The sequence below is a fragment of the Callorhinus ursinus genome, unplaced genomic scaffold (assembly GCF_003265705.2).
Source record: "Callorhinus ursinus isolate GAN/ISIS: 27379988/994484 unplaced genomic scaffold, GSC_fseal_2.0 scaffold112, whole genome shotgun sequence".
Classification (NCBI taxonomy): domain Eukaryota; kingdom Metazoa; phylum Chordata; class Mammalia; order Carnivora; family Otariidae; genus Callorhinus; species Callorhinus ursinus.
The window spans coordinates 523,461-538,993 of NW_027397174.1; the positions used below are offsets into that span (position 1 = coordinate 523,461).

At 39.5% G+C, this 15,533-nt stretch overlaps 1 protein-coding gene across 8 annotated transcripts in view; it reads right to left on the reverse strand.

Annotated features, from left to right (window-relative positions):
• Positions 1–15,533, reverse strand: part of F8 (coagulation factor VIII) — a 146,750-nt gene that overhangs the window by 105,783 nt on the left and 25,434 nt on the right. For 7 of the 8 annotated variants that reach the window (XM_073889659.1, XM_025862821.2, XM_025862822.2 and 4 more), the window contains 3 exons: positions 11,738–11,950; positions 3,466–3,534; positions 147–263 (listed from right to left, as the gene is read on the reverse strand). In XM_073889659.1, the coding sequence (XP_073745760.1) occupies positions 147–263; positions 3,466–3,534; positions 11,738–11,950 (399 nt within the window). The remainder of the gene's footprint in view (positions 1–146; positions 264–3,465; positions 3,535–11,737; positions 11,951–15,533) is intronic. The other variant, XM_073889660.1, reaches the window with a different exon arrangement.

A 15,533-nucleotide genomic window follows, 5' to 3' on the forward strand; every position in this document is an offset into this window, starting at 1 on the left:
TCCCCGTTGAGGGTGGCACACAAAGCAGGGCTCCACCTCATGACCCTGAGATAATGACCTGAGCTGAAACCAAGGGTCAGACGCCTAATTGGCTGCGCCACCCAGGTGCCCTGACCCTGAGGATTCTTGAGCAGGTGTGTACATACCTGGCAGAGACCTGTTTATATAGCCATTGACTGTGTGCATTTCATGCTGGGCCTGAGCGGATGCAGGATCCAAAGCCTGTGTCAAAGACTCATTTGTTTCTGAGTGCCAACTTTTCCCTGATGAGAGAGGAGGCAAATATAGGGCCAGCTAAGTGTCTGTCTCATGAATCATCTTCCCTCCCTCCCAAGGGGCAAAGAGTGCTCACACCTTAGGCATTTTTGTCAGCACAGTAGGCATGGATGACTTGCCCTCAAAGTCAGTAAGAGAAAGGCAGAAGACAATTACCAAAAGGCAGACATTTCTTGCTCAAATTGATTATCTCTCCCTATATTTGTCCATGACAGTAGATGGGAAGGGATGATGGCAAATGATAACTAGAAGGGAGAATATTGGTCGGTTTGTGCCATGAGGACTTCATTCTATTCATTCACTGACTCATTTAAAAGGGAGCAGATGGAAATCATCTTAGAAAAGGGCTGTCAGTCCCTGTCCTCGTCCTAATTGCTTCATTCAGATTGTAGTAATGAATGAATGAAAACTCAAAAACCTGAAAGCTTTCGACCTACCTCCCTGAAATTAAGTTCCTTTATCTGTTCATCTACTGATTCGTTCATTCATCCAAACATATTTACTGAGCACTACTGAGTGCTAGGCACTGAGGACAGAGAAGACAGTCTCTGCCTTCAAGGTGCTTACAATTTAGCTTGAATAGAGAAATTGACAATTATAACAGAGTACAGAGTAATGTAACAGAGATTAGAACAGGCTAATACAGATGCAGAGAGGAGAAGGGACTTCACTTTACTTGAAGGGAAAGGGATATAAAATCAAAGAGGCACGCAATGATGATTTAGTGTGATAAAGAGGAAACTCCAGGTGCTGTGGAAACGTATAAATGTAAAATGCAGACTGGAAGGAGAAGGAAAAACTTAACTTAGTGTGAAGGTGCAGACAGGCTTTCTAGGCAGAGGTAACAGCATAAACAAGGGTCTGGATGCAAGAAAGAGCATGGCACGTTTCAGTGTGATACAAACTGTGTTCAGGGTGGCTGGGGCCTGTACAGTGAGGCTAGACAGGTCATCAGTAATAATGGAGTGTTGGGGACACAAAAAGACAGGGAGACTAGTCAGGAGAGGGATGATGAGGTCCTCAATTCAGAAGAGGCAGTGTGGGAGGATAAGATGGGAGAGAAGATGATCATGCTGTTGCTTATATTAGGAGGAGGAGGTGGCAGAAGTTCTGCACCACATAATGTTCTAAGTTACTTAATTTAACTCACTTACTTAATCCCCACAACTATCCTATGAAGAAAGTATTATTATTTCAATTTTCAATTTGAGGAAACTGAGACACAGGGAGTTTAAGTAACTTGCCACATAGAAGCACACAGCAGAATGCTGGTTGCCAGGAGCAGAGGGGTGGGGGAAATGGGAAATTATTGTCTAAAGACTACAAACTCTCAGTACTTTTTTAAAGATTTATTTTTTTTAGAGAGGGGGAGGGGAAGAGAGGGGTAGAGAAAGAATCCTCAAGCAGACTCTGCGCTGAGCAGAGGGTCTGACACAGAGGCTCAACCTCATAATCCTGAGATCATGACCTGAGACAAAGCCAAGAGTTGGACACTCAACCAACTGCACCACTCAGGTGCTCCCAAACTTTGTCTTAAGATGAGTAAGTTCCAGGGATCTACTATACAGGTGTGATAACTACAGTTAATAATACTGTATTGAACATTGAAAATATGCTAAAGGAGTAGGTTATAGGTGCACTCATCACACACAAAAAATGGTAACTATGTGAGGAGACATATATTGATTAGCTTGACTATAGTTATCATTTTATTATCTTTTGTATATCAAATCATCATGTTGTATCCCTTAAATATTCATTTTTTAAAAAAATTTGTCTTAAAAAGACACATGAAAAGATGCTCAACCAAATTACTAATCATCAGGGAAATACAAATCAAAACTGCAATGAAATACCACCTCACATTACTCAAAAAATGGCTAGTATCAAAAACACAAGAGATAACAGGTATTGGCGAGGACAAGGAGAAAAAGGAGCCCTCGTGCACTATTGTTGGGAGTGCAAACTGGTGCAGACACTGTGGAAAACAGTATGGAGGGCCCTCAAAACATGAAAAATAGAACTACTCTATGATCCAGTAATTCCACTTCTGGGTATTTACCCCCAAAATACAAAATCACTAATTCGATGGGATATATGCACCCCTATGTTTACTGCAGCATTATTTACAATAGCCAAGATATGGAAGCAGCCGAAGTGTCCATCCATAGATCAATGGGTAAAGAACAGGTAAAGAACACCTGTTCTTTATGTGTATATATGTGTGTGTATATATATATATATATATATATATACACACATAAAAGAATGAGATCTTCCCATTTGCAGCAACATAAATGGACCTAGAGAGTATTTCACTTATGCTAAGTGAAATGAGTCAGAGAAAGAGAAATACTGTATGGCTTCACTTTTATGTAGAATTTAAAAAACAAAACAGACAAAGCAGAAACAGACCCACAAACACAGAGAACAAACTGGTGGTTGACGGGGGGGTTGGGAGATGGGCAAGTAGGTGAAGGGGTTAATGAAGTACAAACTTCCAGTTATAAAACAAGTAAGTCACAGGGATGAAAGTACAGCCTAGGGAATATTACTGCAATTCAATACTACTGCAATACACTTATCATGGTGAGCATTTCATAATATATATAATTGGATCATTATTCTCTACACCTGAAACTAATAGATGTCAATTATACTTAAAATCTTTTAAAAATTTAAATTAAAAAATAAATAAAATTTTATAAAAAAAGATAAGAAGGGAGGGGGTGGGGGGATGGGTTAGCCCGGTGATGGGCATTAAAGAGGGCACATTCTGCATGGAGCATTGGGTGTTATATGCAAATATTGAATCACAGAACACTACATCAAAAACTAATGATGTAATGTATGGTGACTAACATAACATAATAATAATAAAAAAAGATAAGAGGAAGTATTTAAAAATTAGAGCTAAAAGTCTTTGTTAATGGATTTAATGAGGGGGATAAGCCCAGCCTGTTACCCAGCTCCTCTATCTTCTTACCTGATAGCTCCCAAAGGAACTCAGGCTGTATTTTTTTCTGGAAATTCAGTTCCATCCCCACTTCCTTCATTCCTGAACAGTAGTTTATGATCTTTCTATAATCACTTCCTCTAGACAATAGCAGCCCTCATTCTCAAATACCAGATTAAATTAATATATTCTATTTTTTTAGGAGACCCAAATTCAGATTGCAGCTCACTAACCTTCATCAAATACAGCAAAAAGTAGTACAAATTCATGCAAGGTCTGTGTCCTTTCTTTGGCCAGACTCCCTGAAAAAGAAGTGAGAACATTTATCTTCTATTGAGAATCCTGTCATAGGAAATCAACACTAGGAGGAGACATCACTTCATCTACTGCTTCGTCTCTTGGTCTCCTGTTAACTTTACCATAGTATTGCTTCTTTGGTGTCAGGTGTCCTATACCAGTTCTTCTAATACTATTTCGGTTAAACGACTTTTTTCATTTCAAATTTGTTGCAGACCAGTACTTATGTAAAATACAAGAAAAATGAATTACTCAGAAAATGAAATTAAAGAAACATGCAAAATATAAGCCCATATAATCATATTTCATATAAGTATATATACATGTATTCAGAACAAACTTAAAAGAGGAAAATTGCAAAACCTGTAAATGCTGTTCATGGGAAGTGTGCATATAGGCAAATATAAATAAGTGAACACCATGTATACCAATATTTCAAGCTGTTAATGTTACAAATGAACTTGCTTCATGCTTTAATTATTGAATTTGTTGGTTGTCTTTCTTAGAATTGTATTTCTTCATTTGATTGGGAAATTTCCTTTGCAGGCTTACTTTAAGCAGGAAGATTTTTGTTTATGCCATTCTCCTTTTTTCTTGTACCCTTGACACTTGAAAGTAAATCTTCGATTGGACGAAGAAAGTAACTCACCTATACAAATTTAATATATAGGTAAAGCTGTCTGAAAACATTTGAATTCTTTTTATTTTCAAAATTACCAAGTAGTGAAACTGAGTTTTACTTTTGGTGTATAAGTCTGTGGGTCTTAACACAGGTATAGATTCATGAAACCACCAACCATCAGGACACAGAACAGTTCCAACATCCCAAAAAACTCCCTCCTTCTATCCCTTTATAGACACATATATAGTCATAGTGAGAGAGAGAGTCATACATATGGTCATACCCTTGGCAACCACTGATCTGCTCCCCACTGCAATATATTTGTATTTTTGAGATTGTCATATAAATGGAACCATACAATATAGAACCTTTTGAGATTGGCTTTTTTACTCAGTATAATGCCTTTGAGATTCATCCATTTTGTTGCATCTATCAGTACTTCATTTTGTTTTATTGATGAGGAGTATTTCATGGTATGGATGTACCACAGTTTGTTTAACCATTCACTTGCTGAAGGGCATTTAGGTTGTTTCCAGTTCTTGGCTATTACAAATAAAGCTGCTGTGAACATTAATGTACGTACAGATTTTTATGTGAATATTAAGTTTTCATTAGTCTAGGGTAAATACTCAGGAATGGAAATTAAATATATATTTACCTTTATAAGAAATTGCCTATAATTGTGACAACAATTCCAGTATACATGGGTTTTTCCCTATCACCAAGCAATTCTGTGACATCAGCTGGGTGTCCTACATTTAAACTTAATTCTGAAACTCTTTCTCTAGAGATGGTGTAGATTCCCACAGGTTAAGGGCTCAGTTCTACCAGACTTCCCTGCACCCATACGTCAGATGCCAATCCAAAGTCCAGGTCATCACCTGTGCTTCTGACCAACCTCTACAGATCAGAGGTTCCCAAAACTCCCTTCTTGGGTTCCATTAATTTGCTAGAGCAGCTCACAGAACTCAGAGAAACATGTTACTTAGTAGATCACCAGTTCATTCAAAAAAGATATAGCTAAGAAACAGCCAGAAGGAAGAGATGTGTAGGGCAAGTTATGGGGAAAAGATGCAGAGCTCCCATGCCCTCCTCCAGGTATGCCACTTTCCTCAAATCTCCTGGTGTTCACCAACCTGGAAGCTCTTTGAACCCCGTCCTTTTGTTTGTTTGTTTGTTTGTTTGTTTTACGGAAGCTTCATTACATAGGCATGATTGATTAAATCATTAGCCATTGGCAACTGAACTCAATACTTAGTCCCTCTCTCTCCTCCTGGGGGGTGGTTTAGAGTGGGTGAGACTGAAAATTCCAGCCCTCTAATCACTTGGTTGACCCTACTGGCAATCAGCCCCCATCCTTAGGTACATGGTCCAAAAATCACCTCACTAACAAAACAAAAGACATCTTTATTGCTCTCATTATAGAAAAATCTCAAGAGTTTTAGAAGCTCTATCAGGAAGGAGATGAAAACCAAATACATATTTTATTTAAATCACAATATTAAACTGCCAAAATGTTTTCCAGAGTGGCTATACTGAATCCCCTGCAACAATGTATGAGACTTCCTGTTGGTCTGCATTCTTGACAGCATTCTTAACAATTTTTTAAATTATTACATTAGGTATTCTAATAAATATGTAGCAGTATTTCATTGTGGTTTTAATATGCATTTCTCTAGTGGCCAATGATACTGGACATCTTTTCAGGTATTTATTTGGCACTTGTATATCTTCTTTGGTGAATTATCTATTCAAATATTTTGCCCATTAAAAATGGATTTTTTTCCTTATTGTTGAGATTTGAGAGCATGTTTTATAAAATAAAATGTTTTATAATACATACATATATAATACACATGTATAATACATATGTAAAACATATAAAAATATCTTCGTTATTGTGAATATATTTTTTATATATATCACATCAGTCCTTTGCCAGATATGTGACTGGCAAATATTTCCTCCCAGTCTGTAGCTTGTCTCTTCATTCTCTTAACAGTGTTTTTTGGGGGCGCCTGGGTGGCTCAGTCATTAAGTGTCTGCCTTCGGCTCAGGTCATGATCCCAGGGTCCTGGGATCGAGCCCCACATTGGGCTCCCTGCTCAGCGGGAAGCCTGCTTCTCCCTCTGCCACTCCCTCTGCTTGTGTTCCCTCTCTCGCTGTCTCTCTCTGTCAAAAAATAAATTAAAAACATCTTTAAAAAAACAGTGCTTTTTTATTACAAAAGCAAAAATTATTAATGTTGATGAAGTCACACTTATCAATTTTTTCTTTTATGGACTGTGTTTGTGATGTTTTCTCAGGAGCCTTCTCTTAACCTCAGGTCATGAAGGAGGTGTTCACAGGTCATGAAGACAAGTGTTATGGTTGTACATATTACATTTAAAGCTACAATTCATTTTGAGTAACTCTTTGTATAACTAGTGAGGTCTAAGGATCATTGCATATAGATGTCCAACTGTTCCAACACCATTTGTCGAAAAGACGCTTCCTTTGAGTTGTTTTTGCACCAAATCAATTGGGCTCACTTGTGTGGATCTATTTCCCGACTTTTATTCTATTTCATTGATCTACAGGTCTATTCCGTTAACTAACACATTATGATTACAGCAGCTTTGTAGTAAATTGCAAAACTGAGTAGGATTATTACTCCAAATTTATTCTTTTGCAAAATCATTTTAGCTAATCTAGTACCTTTTTAAAAAATATTTTATATATTTATTTATTTGACAGAGAAAGAGACAGCGAGAGAGGGAACACAAGCAGGGGGAGTGGGAGAGGGAGAAGCAGGCTTCCCGCCGAGCAGGGAGCCCAATGCGGGGCTCGATCCCAGGACCCTGGGATCATGACCTGAGTCAAAGGCAGATGCTTAACGACTGAGCCACCCAGGCGCCCCGCTAATCTAGTACTTTTGCTTTTTCATATAAATTTCAGAATCAGCTTGTCTGTGACCACAAAAAAATCTTGCTGAGAACCTACAGACTGGGGAGAACTGAGATCTTTACTATACTGAATCTTACAGTACACAAACAGTATGTCTCTCTGTTTGACTTCTTTCACTTTGTAGTTTTCGCCATACAGACAGTGTACATGTTTTGTTAGATTTACACCTAAGCTTTCCATTTTTGGAGCTATTGTTAACATTCTTTCTTACATTTTGGTTTCCAGTTATTCATTGAAAGTATATAGAATACTAATTTTTTAGAGATTTATTTAAATTCCAGTTAGTTAACATACAGTGTAATATTACTTTCAGGTGTACAATATAGTGATTCAACACCCCCATGCAGTACCCAGAGCTCACCACAAGTGTCCTCCTTAATCCCCATCACTTATGTAACTCATCCCCCCCACTTCTCTCTGGTAACCATCAGTTTGTTCTGTAGTTAAGCCTGTTTCTTGGTTTTCCTCTCTGTTTCCTTTTTTCCCCATTTGCTCATATGTTTTGTTTCTTAAATTTCACGAGTGAAATCATATGGTATTTGTCTTTCTCTGACTTATTTCGCTTAGCATTATACTCTCTAGCTCCATCCCTGTCATTGTAAATGGCAAGATTTCATTCTTTTTTATGGCTGAGTAATAGTTCACTATATAATAACATTCCTACACACACACACACGCACACCCCACATCTTTTTTATCCATTCATCAATTGATTTGATGAATGGATGGGGCTCTTTCCAGAATCCGGCTATAACAGATAATGCTGCTATAGACACTGGGGTGCATATATCCCTTCAAATCTGTATTTTTGTATTCTTTGGGGTAAATACCTAGTAGTGCAATTGCTGGGTCACAGGGTAGTTCTATGTTTCACTTTTTGAGGACCCTCCATACTGTTTTCCAGAGTGGCTGCACCAGTTTGCATTCCCACCAATAGTGTAAGAGGTTCCCCTTTCTCCGCATCCTCACCAACATCTGTTGTTTCCTGTGTTGTTACTTTTAGCCATTCTGACAGGTGTGAGGTGATATCTCTTTGTGGTTTTGATTTGCCTTTTCCTGATGATTAGTGATGTTGAGCACCTTTTGATATACTTGTTAACCATATCTATATCTTTTTCCCCCCAGAAATATCTATTCACATCCTTTGCCCATTTGGGGAATTCTGAAGGGGAATAAAAAGAGAAATTCTCCACCAGTTTGGTGGTACTTTAAATTCTGATGCCTTTTCCTGACCTGTTTGTTCTATTTGATTTTTAGGACTCTCAAATGGCTGGCTATGCATTTTGTCAAGGTTCTATAGTTGAGCTAATGGGAGATAAAGGGTGGTATATGTTTCTTCCATCTTACCTAAAACTAGAACCTCTGTTGACTTTTTTTTAAAGATTGTACTTTTTAAAAAATTTATTTAATTTTTAAATTTATTTATTTTAATTTTTTAATAAAGATTTGACTTTTAAGTAATCTCTATACCCAATGTGGGGCTCAAACTTAGAACCCCGAGACCAAGAGTTGCATGCTCCACTGACTGAGCCAGCCAGGTGCCTCTGTGTTGACCTTTTAAGTCAATTTTCTGCCAAATAATCCTTTTAATTTTAAATTTATTTATTTATATTTTATAGGTAAACATGTTTTGATGATTTTATTTATTTATTTATTATTATTTTTTAAGTAGGCTCCACATCCAGTGTAGAGACCAACATGGAGCTTGAACTCACGACCCTGAGATCAAGACCCAAGCTGAGATCAAGAGTTGGATGCTTAACTGAGACACCCAGGTGCCCCGATGATTTTATTGTTTTATTAAACTTTGTATCTCACAAATAACACACTGTGGTTGAGCACTTTGTCATTAATTATGCCTATGAAATGGAACTTATTATATAAGAGATAATACTTCCAAATGAAACGAGTACAAATTCTTCTGGTCATCTTCTATTCCCTCCCCTCTTGTTCTTTTGGAATCATAATCATCATCATCATCCAGAAATGGTGGTTCATGTTCACAAATTCTTTGCTTATCCTCCCATCAAAAGGTGGAGTCTAATTCCCCTCACTCTTTGTGCACTGGCCATAGTGATTCATTCTAACAAACACAATGAGGCAGAAGGGATGCTGTGTAACTTGAGGCCAGGTTAAAAAAGGGACCATATAAAAGACTGCATGAGCCACCACATAAAAGATCTGGCTACTAAGGAGAAAGAGAAGACAAGCCAAAGACTGAGAGAAAATATTTACAAAAGACATAATCTGATAGACTGTTATCCAAAATATACAAAGAACTCTTAAAACTCAATAAGAAAACAATCTGATTTAAAAATGGGAAAAAGACCTGAACAGACACCTCAGCAAAGAAGATATACAGAGGGCAAATAAGCATATAAAAACATGCTTCATGGGACACCTGGGTGGCTCAGTCAGTTAAGCATCTGACTTTGGCTCAGGTTATGAACTTGGGGTCCTGAGATTGAGCCCCATGTCAGGCTCCCTGCTCAGCAGGCAGTCTGCTTCTCCCTCTCCCTCTGCCCCTCCTCCCTGCTTGTGTTCTCTATCTCAAATAAATAAATAAAAATTTAAAAATAAAAACATGCTTCACATCATATGTTATCACGGAAATGCAAATTACAGCAATTTGATTACCACTACATACCTATAAGACTGGCCAAATTCCAAAATACTGGCAATACCAAAAGCTGGTGAGGATGAGGAAGAGCAGGAAGTCTCATTCGTTGCTGCTGGGAATACAAAATGATACAGCCACCTTGGAAAACAGGTTGGCAGTTTCTTACAAAAGAAAGCATACTCTTGCCATAGGCTCCAGCAACTGTGCTCCTTGGCATTTACCCAAAGGGGTTGAAAACTATGTATGCATACAAACCTGCACATGGATGTTTATAGCAGCTTTATTCGTAACTGTTAAAACTTGGAAGCAACCAAGATGTCCTTCATTGGTGAGTAGATAAATAAACTGTGGTCCATCCAGACAACAGAATATTATTCAGTGCTAATAAGAAAAAAGCTATCCAGGGGTGCCTGGGTGGCTCAGTCGTTAAGCATCTGCCTTCAGCTCAGGTCATGATCCCAGGGTCCTGGGATCGAGCCCCGCATCGGGCTCCCTGTTTGGCGGGAAGCCTGCTTCTCCCTCTCCCACTCCCCCTGCTTGTGTTCCCTCTCTCGCTGTGTCTCTCTCTGTCAAATAAATAAATAAAATCTTAAAAAAAAAAAGAAAAAAGCTATCAAGCCATGAGAAGACATGGAGGAAACCTAAATGCATATTACTAACTGGAAGAAGCCAATATAAAAAGGCTACATACTGTATAATTTCAACTATTTCACATTTTGGAAAAGGCAAAACTATGGAGACAATTTAAAAAATCAGTGGTTGCTAGGGGGTGGGACAGGAAAGGATGAATAGGTGGGGACACAGAGGATTTTTAGAATAGTGAAACTATTTTGTATGATACTATAATGGTGGATACATGTCATTCTATATTTGTCCAAACCTGTAGACTGCAAACCAACAAGAGTGAACCCTCATGTAAAGTATGGACTTTGGTTGATAATGATATGTCAGTGTAGGTTCACCAATTGTAACAGCCATACCACTCTGGTGCAGGATGTTGATAGTGGGGCAGGCTGTGTGTGGGTGGTGGACAGGTGGTATTTGGGAATTCTCTGTACTTTCTGCTCAATTTTTCTGTAAACCTAAACTACTCTAAAAATAGAGTCCATTTAAAAGGAAAAAAACTTCTGGCTACCCTGTAGCTCCCATGCTGAAAAGACCCTGTGGAAAGCTCCAGCTATTTGAGTTTCCAAGCCCACGTGCCAGACATGTGAATAAAGTTTCATTCGGGATGACCTTGGCTCCAGCACTATTTGACTACAGCCTCATTAGAAATCCTCAGACAGTGGGCTGCAAGAGGACTGCAGATCCAGCTGTCATTCTGAGAGGTAGAGTGGCTCATATAAGGTCTCCAGTCTGGCCAGGGATCTGATACTGCTGTTTTTTTTTTTTTTTAAAGATTTTATTTATTTATTTGATAGAGAGTGAGCACAAGCAGGAGGAACAGCAGAGGGAGATGGAGAAGCAGGTCCCCTGCTGAGCAGGTAGCCCGATGTGGGGCTCAATCCCAGGATAATGGGATCTGGACTGAGCCACCCAGGTGCCCCAGGTTTAATTAAATTTAAGATGATTTTTAGAATAACAGTTATAAATGTTCGCTTTTCTCCTATTTTTTTTTAAAGTAGGCTCCACACCCAGTGCAGAGCCCAATGCAGAGCCCAATGTGGGGCTTGAATTCACAACCCTGAGATTAAGACCTGAGCTAAAATCAATAGTTGGACTTAACTGACTGAGCCACCTAGGCACCCTGCTTTTCTCCAATTTTTAAATGCTTTTGAGATACAGATGACACAGTTGGATGTGTTTATCTCCAGAAAGCTTTCAGGGAACTTAACACAAAATTTACAAAAGGTACTACTGAGATAGCCCACTGAATGTAGTATTTTCTTTCCATGGGCATGTTGCTAGGGAAAAGAAACCTCCTTTGGAGGTTTGGAAGAACACAATGCTTTAATAATTGACCCAGATGTTTATACTTCCATGCTTATTTGATTTGAGTCCTACCCTTTCTCACACTTACCTTCTTTGCAAACCAGCAGGGCTCCAATGAGGCCTGAATTCAGGTCTTTCACCAGGTCCACATGAGAAAAATATGAGTAGGTGAGACATGGTGGATCAGAGGCCATTGGACCGTTCTCTTTCAGGACCTGCCAGACATAGGTATGGCTTTCACCAGGAATGACTTTATCATCTTCCTTCTCCTTTTGGCTGGTCTGATCCTCATATTCAGCACCTAAGCAAGAAGGGATAAAATTGTCCTTTCCATACCCATTGTTCACTCAAGGAAACATAGCAAGTTCATTGTTATCAGTAGATTCTATCAGTAGAAAGAAATAGACTTTCTGCAACTTAATTTGGAAGACTATCAAACAGCTTCATATATTCCAGAGAAGTTGTAGACCACTAATGCAAGCATGAGGGGTTGAGTGGTTCTCACTGTGACCTCCAGATTCTAACCAATAATACTGCTTCCATCATTGCATCTTTTTACCTAGTTCACATCAATTCAACTCAACAGACATACATTGGTTATGTACTTTGTCTCAGACTCTCTAATGAGTAATGGTCATGGAAAGATGAGATACAGAGATTTTTAAAAATGTTTTTTTAGAGGGGGAGTGGCAGGGTAGGGGCAGAGGGAGGGGGAGAAAGAGAATCTTAAGCAGACTCCACACCCAGCACGGAGCCTGACACAGAGTTTGATCTCGTGACCCTGAGATCATGATCTGAGCCAAAATCTAGCATCTGATACTTAACCAACTGAGCAACCCAGGTGGCCCTTTTTAAAAATGTTTTTAACTTGGTTCTTCTCTGGAGGAGCAGATCACATCGGGGCAGATATTTTCTGGCTGTCTCATGCTTAGTGATGTTAAAATTAACCCCTGGATTAATACCTCGATTCTAAATTGAGCACTATATGTGTTCATTGTTAATGAAGTATCTTTGCTTCTAGGTCATTTCAGTGGACAGAAATAGAAACTATTTAAAGGCACTGACATAATGCCTTATACTTCTATTGAAACATTTTTCTAGAAACTTCACTATAACTTCCTGGCTTTATAATGGTCTCTGGAGTTCCAGAGCAGCCCAAAGCGTTCAGGAGGCTCTTCATTTATACCTTATCCCATAACATCTATACTTCTTAGAGAGGGACCTCTCCAACAGAGCAGTACAAGAGACCCTTGCACTGCCCCTACTCTGTCTATACTTTTACTACAAACTTTCAGCAGCCAAAGGCTACCTCCAAAGTACAGGTGGGTAGTCCCCACTCTGAAGTCAGCCTCCCTGGGGTATAGGGACACCCTCTTTAGTGTGCACTAGGTACTACTGGCTTCATCCAGAAGCAACATCAGACCGACACCTTGGCAGAGAGTGGTAGACATTTTTAAAAACCTGAGTTGGCACCTGGGGAAGGAGTGTGTGTGTGATCATGGACTGATATTAAATTCTAGGTAGTAGATACATTTGGATAGGGAGGAAGGGAATCAGAAGGGATACATAAAGGGATTCAACTGTATAATGTTTAATTTCTTAAAGATGGCAAAATATTTTTATTTTTTTTTAATTTTAAAAGATTTTATTTATTTATTTGACAGAGAGAGAGAGACACAGTGAGAGAGGGAACACAAGCAGGGGAAGTGGGAGAGGGAGAAGCAGGCTTCCTGCTGAGCAGGGAGCCCGATGTAGGGCTCGTTCCCAGGACCCTGGGATCATGACCTGAGCTGAAGGCAGACTCTTAACGACTGAGCCACCCAGGTGTCCCAATGGCAAAATATTAAGATTTGGCAAAGTAAGGGGCATCTGGGTGGTGCAGTTGGTTAAGTGTCCAACTCTTTGTTTCGGCTCAGGTCATGATCTCAGGGTTGTGGGATCAAGTCCCATGTTGGGCTCTGTGCTCTCTAATAAATCAATAAATCTTTAAAGAAAAAAAATAGGGGCACCTGGGTGGCTCAGTCAGTTGGGCGTCTGCCTTCGGCTTGGGTCATGGTCTCAGCAATTGAGCCCCGCATCAGGCTTTCTGCTCAGCAGGGAGCCTGCTTCCCCACCCCCCCGCCTGCCTCTCTGTCTACTTGTGATCGCTCTGTCAAATGAATGGATGAAATCGGGCTCCCTGCTCAGCGAGGAGCCTGCTTCTCCCTCTAATCCTCCCCCCTCTCATGTACTCTCTCTCTCTCTCTCTCATTCTCACTCTCCCAAAATAAAAATAAATAAATCTTTAAAAAAAAAAGAAATCTTAAAAAAAAATAAGATTTGGCAAAGTGAGGTGATGGTTACATGTTTGTGTGCTATATTATTTTCTGTACCTTTCTTTGTTTGAAGGATTTCATTAAGAAATGAACATCCTTTTGCCTAATAGTAGGCTGGGAAAGAGGTGTGGGAGGTTTGATGAGAGGCCAAGAATGTGTCTTGGGGAGAGGGACAGTACTGAGGTGAGGTATTGTGAACTTAGTGATACAATTTCGTGTGGTTTTGCATCAACTATGGCTGTTCACTTGGTTGCTAGTAAAGTAGGTGGAGAACAGCTTTAACCAGGATAGTGATTTAGCCAAGTGAATAGAATGGAGATCAAGGAGGCCAGTGAATAGTAGATTCTAATGAGAATGAATACCTGTTGGAATGGGTAGTGAGAAAATGAGATTTTGGGGCTGCTCAGGTTGCTAATAACAGTCTATTCTTCAATGAAGACAGAAGTGATTTGTGAACACCAGCTAAAGTAGGTGGTACCTGGAAAAAAGTATTGTGCACGGCCCTTAAAGTCTACTATCTATTAATGCGTATTATCTTTGGAAGATCTCTGCCTCCATCAGAGTCTTATCTCAGCTTATACACCAGCTACCTGCAAATATTCTAAACAGAAGGTGTTCTGTGTAATTTTCACTTTCTATTATATGAGGAATAGCACAGTTGTGACATTTGAGAGTTCAGGGAGTCTGTCTGATTTCAATGTGCCTTTTACATGGAAGATATCCTCAGGAGTATAATGAATCAACAAAAATCCACTTCTGAAAGGAAGTCATTTTGTGATTATCCCTTGAGCCAATCAAAGTTCTGTCAAGTGCTTTTGGGCTTGAGATATACAAGGAAAAGAGAAAAGTTGAAGAGTAAATCACAGAGCTTCCTGTTGAGAAGTCTGCAAAAATAACTACCCCAAATGTAGCGGTGTAAAACAATCACCACTGTATGATCCTCCCTGTGTCCGTGGGTCAGGAACTGAGACAGAGCACAGGAAAGATGGCTTCTCTGCTTCAACATATCCAGGGCTTCAGCTGAGTTCTGAATTCTCACTCACACATCTAGTAGCTGGATGGGGGTGACTTGAAAACTGGATTCAGCGCACTTACACACAGCCTATTTGGCTTGGGTTTCCTCGTGCGGATCTTGGGGAGTCAGGCTTCCTACATGGCATTTCAGCACTCCAAGAATGAATGTTCCCACAAATAAGACAGAAGCAGCAGGTTCTTTGACAACACAGTGTCAGAAGTCACAGGACATCACTTCTGCCCTACACTATTGGTCAAAGCAGTTACAAACTTCCACAGATTAAGATTTGGCAAAGTGAGGGGCACCTGGATTGTGCAGTTGGTTAAGCGTCTGAAATCTTGGTTTCAGCTCAGGTCGTGATCTCAGGATTGTGGATTCAAGCCCTGTGCTGGGCTCCACACTCAGCAGGGAGTCTGCTTGAGATTCTCTCTCTCCCTCTCCCTTTGCCCTTCCCCCACTAAAATAAATAAGTCTTTAAAAGATAGATTTCACATATAAGTGAAATCATATAGTATTTGTTTTTCTCTGACTTATTTCACTTAGTTAGCATAATA